The sequence below is a fragment of the Silurus aristotelis genome, assembly GCF_946808225.1.
Source record: "Silurus aristotelis genome assembly, chromosome: 5".
Classification (NCBI taxonomy): domain Eukaryota; kingdom Metazoa; phylum Chordata; class Actinopteri; order Siluriformes; family Siluridae; genus Silurus; species Silurus aristotelis.
Window position 1 is genome coordinate 4973602 of NC_139578.1, and position 18663 is coordinate 4992264.

The window sequence follows — 18663 nt, forward strand, 5'->3', positions numbered from 1 at the left end:
TTTTGTGCATTTTCAGTCACTGTGATCCAAACCATAGTTTATATCAAGAAATACTGTGCAGCATCATACTGACAACATGATTTTTTTTCATCAACACAAATACTCACTTTTGAGAGATTAAATAAGGATTTTGAGAAAAGTACAGGCTTTTGCAAGAAATCCAATGTGTTGTGCTGTTGTGTGTACAAATTGTTTTGAGAAATGCACTTACTGGTTTGCAAATAATAACGATGATTCGAGAAATACTCCAAAGCAGCTGAGAAAAACTGTAAGCTACAATCACTTCATCTCAAGCAATCTACACCACCCATTCTCTTTCCAGCTCAGTTTGATCAATCTATCATCATTACATTCTCTCTCTCGACCCCCTCTCTATCAATCTACCATTACAGAATTCTTTATCCAGCCCCCGCATTCAAACTACCATTTTAACATTCTCTTTCTGCCAACCTCTTCAGCAATATACCACACTCATTCACTCCCCACACTTTCTCTATCAATCTTCCTTTACCATGTTCTCTCTCATAACCATCTTTATAAATCTACCACCATCACATTTTCTATCCACTACCTCTCTGTTAACCTACTAATGTCACAATCTTTCCCCACCCTCTCTCTATCAAACTACCAATAACACATTCTCTTTCTTTCCATCTCTCTATAAACAATTACCACATTCTCTTTCATTCTCTTCCTATCAGTCTCCAATTACCAGATTCTATTAACCATATTTAGCGGATTACCATTAACAAATTCTCTTTCCACCTCCTCTTTATCATTATACCATTACCAATATCTCTCTTCATCTATCTCTTAATCAATCAATGATGCACAGTGTTTTTCCACCCAGTTCCTATCAATCTACAATTAATATGTTCTCTCTACACACCATCTCTGTCAATCCACGATTACTACATTCTTTCTTAACCCATCTCACTATCAATCATCCATTACCACATTCTCACTCCGCCCACATTCTTTCTCTCTGCCCAGCTCTTTTATTTTACCATTAGCACATTCTTTCTTTCTTGCTCACCATTTACTGTATCTATCATTATTCATTATTATGGATACACCCTATCCATTCCTATCAATTGCTATCAATTTACTATTAGAACACATTTTATCTTACTCCCAATATTTCTTGCATTATTTGTTTTCCCTAATACCCCTTCTAAATAATACCCCTTCACAATATTTTTCCAAGCCAATAGCCAAGTTGGTATATGAAGCAACTGCCCTGGGGTTTTTTTGGGGTTTTTTTACATTGTTAAAATATTCCATATAAGCAATAGTGTGTACATTCAAGGAACAATTATTGAGAGTTTGCAGCTTCTCTTTAGCTTTCTTCCTATTTTAGAATGATCACAACTCAAGCACAGTTCTGTAAAGCATTCTTAGATGGATTGTGTGTTGCTTTGGGGAATTGTAGACCATGTTGTCCATATCTGTAAGTTGTGTGGGTAATTGGGAGTTAGAGGTTGCTGGTTACATTAAAATAAAAATGCCCTATTAGATAAGAGATACGATAAGATATACCTTTATTTGTCCCACAGTGGGGAAATTTCTTTGTTACAGCAGCAAGGAAAAAATATATGCAAATATATAAAAGAATAGACACATACTATAGTATACAGTATATACACAACACAATGTATAAATACAAATAAGGAAAAAAGTACGTATTGCAGGTATTGCAGGTAATATTGCACACAGGTGGTATTGCACGTATTACAGGTAATATTGCGCACAGGTAGTATTATTACACAGGTAAACTGTAATAAGAGTGTGTATTATGGTGAATAGTTTAATGGGAGCAGCTCTGATTGTAAAGTCTAATAGCAGCAGGGAGAAAAGACCTTCTGTATCGCTCCTTCAGACACTTAGGATGTAACAGTCTGTCACTGAAGAGCTGCTCAACGATGAAACGGTTTCATACAGGGGGTGAGAGGCGTTCTCCAGCAATGATGATAGTTTTGCTACCATCCTCCTTTCTTCCACCTCCTGTACAGTGTCCAAGGGAATCCCCAGGACTGAGTTGGCTTTCTTAATCAGCTTGTCCAGTCTCTTCCTGTCTGCAGTAGAGATGCTGCTGCCCCAGCAGACCACACCATAGAATATGGCTGAGGCCACCACAGAGTCAAAAAAGGTCTTCAGTAGCTCTCCCTGCACTCCAAAATATCTTTTGCACTCCAAAATATCTCCTCAGAAGAAAGAGTCTGCTCTGCCCTTTTATATAAATCGCCTCAGTGTTGTCTGTCCAGTCCAGTTTGCTGTTTAGGTGAAAACCCAGGTATTTGTAAGAGTCCACTCTCACAATGTCCTTTCCCTGAATGTTCACTGAAGGTAATGATAGTGTTTGTGCCTACGGAAATCCACCACCAGTTCTTTGGTTTTCCCCGCATTTATCTGAAGGCAGCTCCGTTGGACCCAGTCCACAAAGTCCTCTGTACTCCCTGTCATCATCATCCGTGATCAGACCAACGATGGCTGATATGTTGTGTGTTGACTGTGAGCTGATAGCAGTGCAGAGAGAGGTGGGGCTGGAGCTGCTTGCTGTGGAAGCAGAGAAGGAGGGTAGCTGATCAAATCGGTTAAAGAATAGATTAAGATCATTCACCCACTTCTGGTCAACCTCAGCCTGAGAGCTGGGCTCCTTATGACCAGTGAGGGTTTTGAGCCCCTTCCACACACCGCTGACGTTGTTCTGCTGCAGCTGATCCTCTATCTTCCTCCTGTAGCAAACTTTTCCTTCCCTGATCTTCTTTCTCAGTTCTTTCTGGACAGTTTTCAGCTCTTCTTTGTTTCCTGATTTAAAAACCCTCTTCTTCTCTTTAAGGAGAGTCTTTATATCAGGGTTGATCCATGGTTTGTTGTTGGGACAACACCGTACAGTCCTGGTGGGTACAGTATTCTCCACAAAGAAGTTAATGTAGTCAGTGATACAGTCCGTTAGACTGTCAATATCCTCCCCATGTGGATTGCACAATTCCTCTCACTTAGTTTTGTCAAAACAGTCTTTCAGCGCCTCACTGGTCTCATCAGACCATGTCCTCACTGTGCGGGAGGCAGCTGGTTGCCTGCATACAAGGGGTTTGTACACAGGTAGAAGATGAACGAGGTTGTGATCCGATCTTCCCAAGGGGGTGAGGGGTGCTGGTCGTCGCTCTGGATAAGGGCGTCTGCTAAATGCCACAAATGTAAATGTAAAATGCTGATGTATAAGCCTCCTTTGAGTTTGCATAGAATAAATCCAGTGTTTTCTCTGGTGTGGCATAAAACATACTGGGTGAATGTGGGCAGAGTGGAGGATGGAGGGGCATGATTATAATCTGCAGAGATAATAAGAAGGGCATCTTCTCTGTGTTAACAGTTTGTTAACAACAGAACGCAGGACATCGCATGCCGATTCACCGTCAGCAGAGTGGGGGAATATACACAGATATCGCAATAACATGCGCGAATTCCCTGGGCAGATAGTACAGCCTCATGCTAGCGGCTAACAGCTCAATATCCTTACAGCAGATCTGCTCTTTAATAGTGATGTGACCAGATTTACACCATCTATTATTCACAAACACTGGCAGTCCTCCTCCCTCTCTCTTACCGCTCTCCATCGTTCTGTCCGTGCGCAGTAATTCAAATCCATCCAGAGCCGCGGTATCCGGTGTTAGCTTGGTTAGCCATGACTCCGTGAAAAGCATGATGCTACATTCCCGGAATTCCTTTTGATGCCGGGTAGTTATTATTATAGACACGAGCATGACTGAACAGGAGTAGGCAATAAATATTAAATAGCAATGACTATGGTAGGAGTCAAATTGTGACTTTAAAAAAAATTTAAAAAAATTTCAAATATATTAGACTTGTTAAACATACATTCTTTAATAGTCCCAGGTTTTAAGTTCAATTGTTTAGATCCATTCATCTTTCTCCACAGGACATTTGTGCTGGAGGTTTTGCTGGTTGGGAAAGAACACCACATGTATATGTGCTTTAAGTTATCTGAGGACATCTGGATTATCTATGATAACGCACGAGGAAGACCTTTCCAGTATCTTGACTTCAAAATGCTTTACACCATGAATGATATTTGGATCTGCGCTGCCATATATGTAAACACATCTCAAGCAGATGATAATAAACATGGTATGATGATTTTTTCATAATTTTTAATATTGGTCCTAAAGTTCTCGATATACGATATACGAACACTTTTTTTTATAATTATTTTTTATTATTTATTTTTTAGGCATCTGTGAGACCAATCAACTCATAGAAACAAAACCTTGGAGATTATCAAGACACCAGAAGATTCTATCTAACCACCCAGGGCAGGAGCCGATTCAAGATCTGGAGACAATTATGCAAAATCTGTCAATTACTAGTTAATAAATGCAATGTACATTTGTTAATTTTACAAATATACTATTATATCTTATTATATAATATTATAAATATATTGTAAAATCTAATAAAAAATATTTTTTAAAAAAGCTCCACTGATTTCTGTGGTATTCTACTGTACTTTCCAGTATTTATAATAGTTCATAGATTCAATTATATTAGCAGGAGTGACCCTAAAATCTATACCCTGTTTATGATTTGTTGTGCAGTAGGGGCCACAGCAGGCTCCTATCTTACACTATATAAACAATACCTCCCACCATTGAAACACTACATTACAGTGCAGTGCTCTGTAACCTGATCATGCAACACAAATAAACAGCATGGTGCTTAGACTTTTCATTTCCTTATATGGCAGTAAAACATGGAATACCAGAGGTGTGCTAGGCATTGCATTTTTAAATATACTGTATAAGGAAATGGAAAAAACAATACTATAGAATAATATAGAATGATAAGAAAAAGAAGAGTAAGGCCCTGTTAATGTTAACAATGGCCACTTTAATCATTTACTATTTATCCCTTACTTATATTCTTTATGTGGACATAATCTTTGATATAAATGCAAACAAAAGATTAATACAAAGAAAATACAAAAAATAACAAATACAATTTTGTCCCTACATGCATGTAATCCTTTATCATTAACACTTTAACTGAGGCCTTTTATGGTGTGCCTTACCATCATCATCATCATCATCATCATCATCATCATCAAACATAGCAACATATAAAGTACATTTCCAATAATCAATCCTAAAACAATGCAGTGCTCAACACTTGTAAATACATTTTCAATCTTTAAAAAAACATTAAGAGGGTTTAGTAATGTTTTTCTTTTATTGTTTTATTGTATTGGGTGACTGCCCTCCTAAATCACTTAGATTTAGATTTACATTTACATTTACATTTGCGGCATTTAGCAGACACCCTTATCCAGAGCGACATACAAAAGTGCTTCAAATCTCTAGTAATGAATAAATCTACACTGGTACGCAAGATTACAAACTTAATATAAATATAACCCTTGAATTCTACAAACTTGGAAAGTGCTAATTTAGGTATTTCAGGAAGAGGTAGGTCTTCAGTCGTCGCTTAAAGATAATCAGGGACTCTGCTGTACGGACATCTAGGGGAAGTTCATTCCACCACCTCGGTGCCAGAACAGAGAAGAGCCTTAAGTGTACTTAGCTCTCATTCTGAGAGAAGGTGGTACCAGTCGAGCAGTGCTGGAGGATCTCAGACAGTGTGGTGCAGTGCGAGCTGTGATGAGGTCACTGAGGTAAGATGGTGCTGGTCCATTTTTGGCCTTGTAGGCAAGCATCAGTGTTTTGAATCTGATACGTGCAGCTACTGGAAGCCAGTGAAGGGAGCGCAGCAGTGGGGTGGTGTGGGAAAACTTGGGCTGATTGAACACAAGTCGTGCCGCTGCGTTTTGGATCATTTGCAGTGGACGAATAGCGTTCAGGGGGAGACCTGCCAGCGGAGAGTTGCAGTAGTCAAGTCTTGAAATGACAAGAGACTGAACAAGCACCTGGGCAGCCTGTATGGACAGAAATGGTCAAATCCTTCGGATGTTATAGAGAAGAAATCGACAAGCACGAGCAACATTAGCGACATGTGGGAAAAAAGACAGTTCATTGTCCATAGTTACTCCAAGGTAACTGGTGGCTTCAAGTGGCTGAGGGGGAGAGCAGAAAGTCATGAAGTGTTATTTGGAGATCTTGACCTGGGGATAAATCACCTGGGATGACCAGCAGTTCTGTTTTGCTGGAGTTGAGTTTAAGTTGAGCGCTCATCCATAAAGATATGTCTGACAAGCATGCTGAGATCCGAGCGGAAGCTGTGGTATCTGATGGAGGGAAAGAAAAGATGAGTTGAGTGTCACCTGCATAGCAGTGATAAGAAAACCCATGTGAGGATATGACTTCACCAATGGAGTGGGTATAGACGGAGAAAAGGAGGGGACCAAGTACAGAGCCTTGTGGGACACCAGTGGTGAGTCTGCATGGGGCAGATGTGGATCCCCTCCATGTTACCTGGTATGAGCGACCTTCCAGGTAAGAAGCAAACCATTCCCATGCTGTTCCGCAGATACTAAGGCTCTTGAGGGTTGACAAAAGTGTCTTGTGGTTGACTGTGTCAAATGCTGCTGAAAGGTCCAGAAAGAAAAGTACAGATGACAGCTTGGCTGACCGAGCAGCATGTAGTTTCTCAGAAACAGCCAAGGGCCGTCTCTGTGGAATGTGCCGCTTTGAACCCAGACTGGTTCGGATCATGGAGGTTGTTCTGTGAGAGATATACAGACAGTTGGTTAAAAACAGTGCGTTCCAGAGATTTAGAAAGAAAGGAGAGAAGTGATAGCAGTCTGTAGTTGTTGATGTCTGATGGATCCAGAGCAGGTTTCTTCAAGATAGGAATGACCCTTGCTTGCTTGAAGGTAGTTGGTACGTAGCCAGATGTTAATGACCCATTGATGATTGTGGAGATGAAGGGCAGGAGATCTTGCGTGATGGCCTGGAGCATAGTTGAAGGGATTGGATCCAGAGGACAGGTGGTGGGATTGCAAGATCGGATGACTTGCAGTATCTCATCTTCTGTTAAGGTTGAGAAGCTTGACAGAGACGTAGTGGATTGTTGGCTGTGTTGTGTAGTCATTGTTGGAGAGGAAGTGAACTAATCTGCTATTCAAATTGGAGTATTGTAGGGTATATCTGTTGTACATATATGACTGATGATGATGGCCATATTATTGAACAATAAAATAAAAACATTACTAAACCCTCTTAATGTTATTTTTAAAGATTGAAAATGTATTTACAAGTGTTGAGCACTGCATTGTTTTAGGATCCATGACTCAAAAGTATCCAAAAGGATCCAAACTCAATCCATGAAGTTCCACCTTAATTCCTAAGAGGTTAAAAGATTACTCTACCTAGTTTCCTCAACTGCTATCATTACACTGACCAAACTCCTCTCCTCAGTTCCCACATGTATATGGACTGTTGTTAAAAGAAAAGTGGATGTGGGAGGGGATTTTTTAGATGTTTTGTGGTCTTAAAATTTAAAATGACCTTATTTCTTGCTTTAAAATGGTAAATTTCCTTAGTGTAAATATTTAATAAGTTTTATATTGTGCTGTGGAAAAAGATGTGTAAATAAATTGTGTGAATATTTGATGACATAACAAGTGACTGTGGGAATGCACATTCTTTAGGCAGCTATGGCTACCTGTACAGGCCAACTAATCGTTCTTATCACTGCACCAAGCCATTAAGGTAAGTCACCACTGCTACCCACATCAAGGTGGAGGCAAGAGCAAGGCAGGCTGGGGAATGTTGGATCTGCAGATGTATATTTTTTCAACTGATCTAGCCTTGATGACAAGAGATGTTCCACTAACATCAGATCAGCCTTCTCACTACCTAGTGCTTCTGTGGTCTTTATAGGGGCATGTGAGAGGGTATCAGCCAGATACATTTGTTTCCCTGTCTTGTAGCTTATCACAAAATCATACTTTTGGATCCTCATCATCATACGTGTAATTTTGCTGGTGCCATGTGCAGTGTCTTGTTGAGTATTGTCAGTAATCGCTGATGGTCTGTCTCAATGTTGACTGTTTTCCATAAATGTAGTCATAAATCTTTGCACATACAAAGACTACCGCAAGGAGCTCTTTCTCAATTTAAAAGTGTCTCAGTTGTCTCAAGTGTATCAGAGTGCGTGATGCATATGCTATGGGAGCATTTTGTTGGAGACATGCCGCACCAAGCCCAAACTGTGAAGCATCACATGTCAGTGTCACCGGCTTTTGAGCATCATAATATCTTAATGTTGGTGGGTTTGTAATGCAATCCCTTAACTTGTCAAATGCTTCTTGTTGCTGTTTGAGCCAACACTTTTCGATATCTTTACAAGTCAGCTCTCACAAGGGTGCTGAAAGGTTGCTGAAATTTGGAATAAACTTTCCAAGATAATTGACCATCCATAGAAACCATTGTAGGGCTTCAACATTCTCTGGGGCCTCCATTTGTGTAATTGCTTAAATCTTAGAGGGATCTGGCTTTAGTCCTTCACTTGTAAACACATGTCCTACGTAACATACCTTTGACAGCCGAAACTTTCATTTGAGAGGATTTAGTCCCTTGACCTTTCGTTCACAATCCAGAACTTTATTGAGGTTATCATCATGTTCTTTCACATTTCGTCCTCCCACAAGAATATCATCAACTATTATAGAACATGGATAGCCTGCAAATATTTGCAGAAATGTCTTTTCGGAAAACCTCACTTGCTGTACTGATTCCAAGCAGCATGCGCTGAAACCAAAATCTTCCAAAAGGGGAATTAAATGTTGTCAGCATTGATGATTTTTCATCAAGAGAAACTTGGCAAAAAGAACACTTTGCATCTACAGTAGAACAGAAAAAAAATAATAAATTTTGGCATTTGAGCAGCAACGTTTTTCACAGTCTGCATGGGGTGGTGTGGACGTAGGAGGGCATTGTTGAAGTCTCTTGAATCAATGCATAGCCTTATTTCCTCCAATTTCTTTTTGTGGGTTGCCACCATTGAAGACACCCATTCAGTAGTTCTGAGACTGGAATAAGGACACCCATATTGACCATTCTTTGCAATTCAGATTTAACTTTTCTTTGCATAGCCGCTTGGATTTTCCATACTGGTCTTATCACTGGATCCACTGCTGGATCTAGTTTCATTGAGTATGTTACTGGAAGCTTGCCAATCTCATCCTTAAAAAGATTGCATATTGAGAATGAATATGTTTTTTTAGTATAAGACGATGATGTTAAATGAGACCAGCTTCATTTGCAGACAGTCAGGTAGACCTATCAATGGTTGTACATTTCTCTGCACCACATAGAACAATAGGTTGTATAATATTCCTGATAAGTGGCAAGTGAATGTGGCGAGGCCTGCTGTAGGAATTTCCTCACCACCATAGTCTACAAGCTTGGTATTCTTTGATAAGCTTAATTTCTCTCTTCTCTTAATCTTTGTGAATAATGAATCAGAGATTACATTACATTTGGCTCCGGTGTCAACTTTGAAATCAACTGATTGTCCATTGATTTGCATTGTGCAGATTAGTCAGAATTTTGGAGTTGCTATTTCCACTGTTTGTTTAGCTATAGTCTTTTCAATTGACATCCACATAGAAGGACTCATTTGTACTATCTGTGGAATCATCCTTTGGTTTAAGCTGATTTACGGGTTTTCTTTGTCTATTAAAAGAAAATGGGGTTTCATTTATTACATGGCACTGCTGACCATAGGGCTAAACATTTTTCTTTTTTTTTGTTTTGTGTTTTCCTCCACAACTGCTGCAGTTTATTATAATTTGAAAAAGTTTCACGGCTTTTGGATTTCTCAATTAAACTTGTGCCTTTCCATTGTGACATTTGTTTGTGGGTTACATAACTCATTGAATTTCCTTTATAGACATTTCCGGTTTTGACTAGATTCGGCCTCTGCGATGATCTGTCTATTCTCTCCTTCTCCCGCGAACGTGGCAGGTGCATACGCAAACGCATGCTCTCGCTCAAAGGCTTCTGAACTGGCCAAATTATGGAGAATAAATGCACATGTCCTGGCATCTTTGTCCGAATGAGCAGCTGCTATGAATATACTGAACAAAATTACAAACACAACACTATTGTTTTTGCCCCCATTTTTCATGAGCTGAACTCAAAGATCCAAGATTTTTTTATATGTACACAAAAGGCCCATTTCTCTCAAATATTGTTCACAAATCTGTCTAAATCTGTGTAAATGAGCACTTCTCCTCTGCTGAGATAATCCATCCATCTTACAAGTGTGGCATATTAAGATGCTGATTAGACAGCATCATTATTGCACAAGTGTGCTTTAGGCTGGCCACAATAAAAGTTGTTCAGTGTACATCATATTCTTGAAGCCTTCTGCCATTGTTTTACAGGGAAAAAAAAAATTGTCTCAAACCTCCAAACAGACTTTTTATATTATTTGGTTGTCTTCTGACACCATGTTCAAATGATGTTCACACTCACAGGGTTAACAAAATGAAGCTCCTTAATTGAGAACCTTGGGCCAGTTGTTCAAAGGTAAAATGATCGGATTTTGGTTATCGGATTGGATCAAATCTTGAAAATGGGTTGTTCAAAAGGGAAAGAAGGAATCTGAAATCAGATTAGATCACGGAATCCAATCCTAGTTTTAATCTGGATCAAACCTTCAGTTTGTTAAAAACTTGTCAGTACGATTTGGAAAACTTTGATCCAAAAAGACAGGATTATCCTGATCCCAACAGGTGGTAGGATTTCAAGGTGGATTCCAGGAGGAAAATGTAGTAAAACTTTCAAATTGGTCAAATAATACATTTGTATAATTTAGTATAAATACTTTTATTTATATTTTGCTAAATTAAATAAAGTAGCTAAATTAGATATAGTAGACATAGGCTATAAATTAAGCTATTCAGTATAGTAAAGTAATAATAATGAAATATGAAATAATCCCCCAAACAAAAACAAAAACAATATAATAATAACAATAACAAATAACAAACAAAAACAATATATTCCATTTTTCTGTCATTCATCACCGTATATTAATTTCAAAGAAACAATCATCAGAGATGAGATTAAAAATAATGTCTAACAATTGCATCCCTTACTATACATCCAGTCAGTCCCTCATTCTGACAGAATGCCAGACACAGAAAGATGGAAATATCTTTGTGAATTAAAACATTGTGATTTTACTCAATGGTATTTGAAATGGATTTTAAATATGGGTTAAGATCGGCCATAAGTATGTGGCCCACATATGTATACTTGACATCTAGGCCGAATACTACAAATGACATCTGGCCAATGTCTTGTGAGCCGCCTTAAAATTGGTACCACCTCTGCCAAACCTGGGCCATGTTTGGCCCACATGCTGTATGCCAGTGCCAGATGAATGCCAGCTGTGCCAGATCTGGCCAACATATTGGCCAAGTCTGGGCCAAATTTGTTTGCTGACTGGGAGGTTGGTCTGGTTCTTCAACAGGCTCAGGTGCATCATTAACATCATCACAGAGAGGCACATTGCGCCTGGTAGCGATGTTGTAATATGTTGTCCCATTTAGAGAACAGGTAATCCGGATTTGGTAATCTTGAAAACTGTGTATCTGGATCAGGGTGATCAAGTCCAATGTTGCTTTGAAAAACCGGCATAAAAGTAAGACGGATTACCTGATCCTGAATAGGAAAAAGTGGGATTTCCAAATCCGGATCATTTTGATCCAGATTAAACTTTTTGAACAACTGGCCCCAAATTACTAAAATTATCCGGTGTGTGTGTGTGTGTGTGTGTGTGTGTGTGTGTGTGTGTGTGTGCGCGCGCGCGCGTGTGTATGTGCGTGCGTGCGCATTCTTGTTGCCTAGTAACGAAGGTGCTCGCAGCGGCATCACGTAATTTACAACCAATTCTGTTTTCTGATTGGCTGCCAGGAGGCCTGTAATTCTGTATAACTCGAGACAGTGGTGAACTTCAGCAGAGAACTTGTGCCTCTTTATTAAATAGCGTGTGAATTGGTTGAAACGCGTGTGTTTTACGGTGAATGCGTGAGACCTGAGAGCGACGTCACAGAGCGTGCTGATAAATATGCAAATGAGCTGCAATGAGAATCGATTTCTGTTTCGATCGCTGCAGTTTATCGGTAAACACCGACCGGAGCAGCAGCAAGTCTCAGCCTTGAGCAGGGATTAATACTAGTTTTCTTTTTGTCGTTATATCTTTTGGCAAGTAGCTTTGATTTTATATCTATTTTTTAATAGCAATTTGTTTTCTGATTACTTTTTTTTTTTGACAATTTATATCTGTTTTTCTTTAAGTTTGAGTAGTCCCCTTTTTTATGTAATTTTTTTTGGAAAAAATTCTGTTCTCCTCCCTCCTGAGTCTAATTTCCCTATAAAGGGTTGTATCCTCTATTTTGTTTGCCAAGTCAGTCAGTTTGCATTTGATCATTATGAGCAATAACCAAACTTTAACCTCTGGTCCTATTATATTAACCATAATGTTTTAACCATACAACCTGAAACAATTAAGCTGTTATTGTTCCTGCACACACACACACACACACACACACCCCAACACCCCCACCCCCAGGCCTAACTATTGTCAAATCAAATTTTATTTGTCACATACACATACATACAGGGTACGACATGCAGTGAATTGTTTTAATTGTAGGAATGTAAAATATATGTAATTTAAATCCATATAAGTGTAGTTCTTGAATGAATGTATTTTATGTAAATCCTGTAGCAGAGCTTCAGTGTTTCTAAAGGAATCGAGCAATTATGCAGAAGAAAGGAGGGAAGAAGAGAAGAGGTGGAAAGCAGACGACTAAGGAGGACAGACTGCTGTTTTTGAAGGTGTGTGTGTGCATTTCATCCTTCATCAGACTTGAAAGACATTCAATCCTAATTGATAAATTCTAAATGTTCATTTATTATTTAACTTCAAATAGGAATAAATATATTATTGGTTCACAGACATAGCAAGTGCCAATAGCTAATGCTTTGGGTTTATTATCAGATCAGTCCTAATGCTAATTATTCTGTTTCGATAGGATAAACAACAGAAGGAAGTGCGGAACACCAGAGTTAACCTGAAGAAGTTGAACCAGCTGTGGCATGCGAGCCTGCGCCAGACCGCTGCAGCCGCTCTGCACGAAGATTTTGCTGTCCTCAGACAAACATTTGAGAGAGTTGTGGAATGCAAGGACGATGCCATTAAGGTGAGGAGGTCCAGATGTCGTGGACAAAGTAGCGTATGTGTTTTTGAGGCATGCTGATTAAAGCACTATCATGTCTAAAGGGTGTGTAAATATTGCAGTTATTGGTGCATGAGCTGAGTGAAGCAGAGCATCAGTCAGCACTGGCTAAAGGCACTCATCTGCAGCGTGTGGATTATCTTCTTAATGTACAGAAAAGCCGACTGGCATCACTAGAGTCACACTGGAACAGCAGTCTTGAGGAACTTACTACTGAGTGCTGCACAGAGAGGTAGACACACACATTTTCCTCTCCCACACATGCTTTTCGGTTGGTCTTGTTTGAGTTTTGCATATCACAGGTGTCACACTGTAGGAAGTACAAACTTGATTTAAGTACATACATGACATTTCAAGCAAAGTAGATATTTATTGTCGTCACAGCCATTTGCAGTGTACAGTGAGATAATTTCTGATTCTGATTCTGATAAAATCATTTTTTTCCAGAACACAGTGTACAAGACATTGTACCATGTATAATATATACAGTAGTGGTCAACTGATATGGGATTTTTAATGGCCAATGCAGATGCTGATATTAAGAAAGAAATCTGGCTGAGTGGCTGTTATGAATCTGACATAAAAATATTTATGTACAATACATATTTAATAGAAAATGTCATATTTTACAACATTTACATAGTTCACATATAGTTTAAGTATATTTATGTCCGTTTTGTTTAACTTGTCTGTCTCATTGTAAAAATAATACTAGCCTGCAGGTGTATAAATGCATGCTTAGTTAGCATCCTCATGGATCATAATCATGGATATATAAATGCAGCGGATGTTACTGATAAACATATGAAGGAATTTAAACATATTACTTTTACTCACCATACAGTAAGTATGTCCACCTCACATGATTCAGTTTTTTATTTCAGAGCACACAGGCTTTGAGTTTTCTGGAATAGCATCTTGTTTAAAAGAACAACATGTATATCTGAGGAAGAGACAGTTGCTGGATTTTTGATTGTTTGTGAGGAAAAAGTTTTCATTTTAGTTTAAATTCATTTATACCGCAGCTAGCGCTGATATATTGGCCACAGCGATATATTGGTCGACCACTAATATATACGAGTCTTGTCAGGACATAAATAAAGTGCAGCAGGAATAGGAAGCATGCAGGAAGGGGATATGAGATTATTCTTTAGACATCCATTTCGTGCTTTGTTTGAATTCTATTTACAGGGAACACTTTTTGAAACGGCATCAGCGGGATATAGAGTACCTGGAAGCAGCCAACTCTGCCTTAGAACAGCATTACGCTGGAATTGAAAGTGAGGCACAACAGAACTATCAGAATGAACGCGATGACATTAAAAACCGGGTACTGTTTTAACAATGGCTTCATTTATAGCAAAACCAGACTACAGACTAGCTGTGGCACTTTTGAGATATGGAACATTTAGTTATTACATGTGTAGAATTCATTATCTTGATTCACGTTTAGTCTGTGTTTGTGTAGAACACTGAGGAGAAGCATGCACTGAGTGTCCATTTGGAAGGCACAGTGGAAGAGTTGTGGCAGCAGCTCCAGCAAGAGCAGGAGAAGTACACTGAAGCCACTAATAATCTACAGGCAGATTTTGATGCACTTACTGCCAAAGACCAGCAAAATGCTCAACAAGCAAACCTGCTGATAATGCGCATACAGAAATTGCAGGTCAGAGAATGAAAAAAATTTTTTCCACGAAACACACTTTGGACACGATGTTGATAAATGTCTTTATGGAGATTCGGCTACATAATTATTTTGCATAGCTGCTGCTTATGTCTTCTGTGTATCATGCAGGAAACAATTACTGCTCTTCATTCTCATCTGAGCTCTAGTCAGGTAGACAATGAAGCATCTGCATGTGACCTTCGTGAAGAATGTGAGCAAGTTAGTGAGAAAATCCAACAGCTCAGAGCGAAGCTCAGCACTGCCCAGGCAGCTGAAAAAACACGACTAGCTAATCACACGATGCACAGCTATAAAGCGCTTAAAAAACTACAGGATATTAATGAAGAGGTACTTGCACTTATTAGACACTTACACAATGCTGGTTATTAAGCAAAGTAGTTAAAGTAAAAAAATATAGCAAGATGGACATTTGGCAGATTTTCTACATGTACAAGTCTTATGTTTCTCTTCCTCAGGGAGAGACATTGTTAAGTCTGGTTAATGTTTGCCGCAAGCTTGAAACGGAGCAGGAGAAGGTGGTTCCTTTTTACACATCATCTTTAACTGATGAGGAACTGAGTCAGGAGAAGGCAAATGCTTTGAAGTCGATATCTGAAGAATTAGCACAGGTATAATGCATATTTTCACAAATCACCGCAGTCATTATCATGTTATACCTCACATATCATTCTCCCTCATGTCATCACACACTCACTGACGTCCAAAACACAACAAATGTAAACAGTAGCACATTTGGAATAATGAAGACTCCCTTTTCCAGCTCTTTCTTGATTTTTATATGTATTTGCCCCCTCACCTCTCCTCTGCTGTTAGACAATGATGGACTATACAGATCTACTAAGGTTCTGGCAACGTTTCAACAAGGTTCGACTGGAACGTTTGTGTTTAGAACGGGAGAAGAAGTTTCTAGAATTGGAGAACCAGCAGCTGAGGATTCTTGTCAAGCAACACCTGGATGGATTCTCTGTGAATGAAGAGATCCTACAGCAGCAGAACTCGCTGCTGATGGTGTCCGGTGCATTGCAACAAACCTCTCCCCCTTCAGAAACTCGAACAAAAACTCACAGGACAGTCATAGAGGCAGCTCATGTGGTGCAGCATATACTGTAGAGAAGATATGTAGCAGCAAACATATTTTGCACTGGGATTTATAAATAATAAACAGGTTGTCTTTGTGTTTTTTGTAGTATCTATCCATCTATCTATTTATCCATCTTTACTCCTTAATTTAGGTGAAAGATATGTTTCTGAACATGTTTCTGCTTTGAAAAAACACTGAACTCACAAATGATGCAAAGGAATATTGCATAGGAATAAACTTTTCCCATAATGCACAGGGGCATGAAATAACAAAGATTTTTGGGCTCTCTTACTTCCTCAGAGCATCTTTATATTTATTATGCATATATATACAGTATCTTTATATACATCTAATCATTCATAAAAATGTTAACATGTATTTCAAATGGTTTAATCTTCACTGTTGACATAAAACGCTGTATGTTTATATTAGTGAAGCAATAGTCAACATAGAGCCTGAAGACTCTAAAACATATTATTGCAAATGTTTGAAAGTATTTATGGTATTTTGAATTCTGTAAATCATCAGGACACCGACTTTTGCTATGTTCCCACACAGGCGGTTTTAATTGCCGGATGTGTGCATCATAGCGGATTTAATTGCTTGATTCGAGCTTTGGCACATCAGTAAAAAAATGTTTAGTGTTTAGAAATCATTTTTTTTGTGATTTTTATTTGAGTAAAGAAAGGATGTCGTGAATAAATTCGTGTGGCGTTCAAAGTTTCAATTTTGCCTTTTTATATTTATTTATGTTTTAAATAAAATTGGTCAAACAGAAATGTGTGCTGCATTAATCTAGTCTAGTGTTAATAAAATTTGTGTCGTTAAAATTAATTTGCACATTTTAAACATGTTCATTTTGACAGCAGTTTTATATATAAATTGAGTGATTTGTGATAGAAGAGTATCTGGGAGAGTGAAAGGGAAAGTTTATAGGACTGTGGTGAGACCTGCGATGTTGTATGGATTAGAGACAGTGGCATTGAGTAAAAGACAGGAGGTGGAGCTGGAGGTAGCAGAGCTGAAGATGTTGAGGTTTTCGTTGGGAGTGACGATGATAGACAGAATTAGAAATGAGTTTATTAGAGGGACAGCACGTGTGGGTCGTTTTGGAGACAAGGTGAGGGAGGCGAGATTGAGATGGTTTGGACATGTGCAGAGGAGGGACATGAGTTATATTGGTAGGAGATGCTGAGGATGGAGCCACCAGGAAGGAGGAAAAGAGGAAGGCCAAGGAGGAGGTTTGAAACGGGGTTGTGGAGACGGATGATCTTTATATATACATTATGATATTATAACACTATGAGAAGTGAAGTGAATAACTGATTATCTCTTCATCATAACACCTGTTAGTGGGTGGGATACATCGCATATCAAAGTTGATGTGTTAGAAGCAGGAAAAGTGGGCAAGTGTAGGGATTTGCGCATGTGTATTACAGTGTGTGTAGAATGTTAAAATGTGTGTATAGTTGTTTGTGGAGTGTGTTATAATGTGTATAAAGTGTGTTACAGTGTGTGCTTGTAAAATAAAAAGTAAAACAAAAACACAATATTACAGCCTGGAGTCTCGCCACTGTGTTTATGACACACACACACATACACACACACAAACAAACACACACTCACTTCTGAGTGTTAAGTTCTCGGCGGGGCTTAGAGATCCGGGCCACGCCTGTTCCGGAAGTGTCCTGGTTGCTAAGCAACGCGCGCTGGGTTAGGAACACAGAAAGAGCGAGTGTTTAAGAATCAGAAAATTTATTTGTAGTTAAAAATGTCGGCGAGTTTCAGAAAAAAGATCATCAGACCTCCGATTTATGACCAAATCTTAGAGTTGCAGAGAAAAATCCAACTCCTGGGTGAGTATATATACATACGCAAATGTGTAATTTTGATATATGTTACAAAAAAATTAAAAAGCATGAAAAGGCAAGAAAAATGTGTTATTTTTTTGTTTGTTTGTTTTTATAAAAATTGCTTTTAAACTTAACCATAGAAGTGAACGTTTTGAGATATGCTGTGGAAAAGCTCATAAAAAGGGAAAAGCTGTTCTATCTGAAAGAGAGTTATATAGAGGTCAGTTATGTAAAGCAAAATACAAAAAGTGTTCATTTCCAAGAAATTTTTTTGTTATGTATAAAAGCAAATAAACAGGAAGATTAGTTATTATTAAAAAAAAAAAATTATAATAATTAAGGAAGAAACACCTAACATCACATACATCTAACATTACAGATCTTTTAGAAGTAGGAGTTGTGTTTCAAAAATTATTTTAGAAATGTTTTTTATGTGGTCCATATGGTCGTTTTTATAGCCATTGTCATTTTCCTATCAGAGAAAACAGGTCCTGGTTTTGCACAGTACACACATCTCAGTGCAGGCTGTTATATATTACAGCAGTGATGTGGAGCCATAAAATATAATGTTCATATCCTCCATATTAATCACTACACCCTGTCTAGTGCACTTCATTTCTTATAATGAATCACTTGTTTGTCTATTACTCGTTTTTCACAAAGGAGTTAAATCAAATAATTATTATTTTTACTGTGTGACAGCAACAAAATTAAATGAAAACAGGTCTGTGTGTGTGTGTGCGTGTGTGTGTGTGTGTGTGTGTGTGTGTGTGTGTGTGTGTGTGTGTGTGTGAAGCTGTGTTTCAAATCA

The 18663-nt window shown here is 38.5% G+C and overlaps 3 protein-coding genes and 1 long non-coding RNA gene across 4 annotated transcripts in view; 3 read left to right on the forward strand and 1 right to left on the reverse strand.

Moving 5' to 3' along the window:
• The window catches only part of LOC310726363 (uncharacterized protein), a 336210-nt gene that overhangs the window by 115860 nt on the left and 201687 nt on the right, over positions 1-18663 (reverse strand). The gene's annotated exons all lie outside the window — the stretch shown is intronic.
• On the forward strand, positions 3491-4454 carry LOC310726987. Its single transcript, XR_014533909.1, has 3 exons — positions 3491-3809; positions 3941-4149; positions 4253-4454. It is a non-coding gene; the product is annotated as an uncharacterized lncRNA (long non-coding RNA).
• On the forward strand, positions 12715-16028 carry LOC310727022 (dynein regulatory complex subunit 2-like; the record flags this gene model as incomplete). The annotated part of the gene is made up of 8 exons (XM_083543070.1): positions 12715-12830; positions 13028-13195; positions 13294-13463; positions 14423-14561; positions 14700-14897; positions 15027-15245; positions 15374-15526; positions 15732-16028. Exons 1-8 carry the CDS (start codon positions 12756-12758, stop codon positions 16026-16028), a joined length of 1419 nt encoding a protein of 472 aa, XP_083399196.1. The 5' UTR covers positions 12715-12755.
• Positions 17674-18663, forward strand: part of LOC310726312 (outer dynein arm-docking complex subunit 3-like) — a 26254-nt gene continuing 25264 nt past the window's right edge. Inside the window, exon 1 of the mRNA XM_083541774.1 lies at positions 17674-17855. Coding sequence (XP_083397900.1) covers positions 17771-17855 — 85 coding nt within the window. The 5' untranslated portion in view covers positions 17674-17770. The remainder of the gene's footprint in view (positions 17856-18663) is intronic.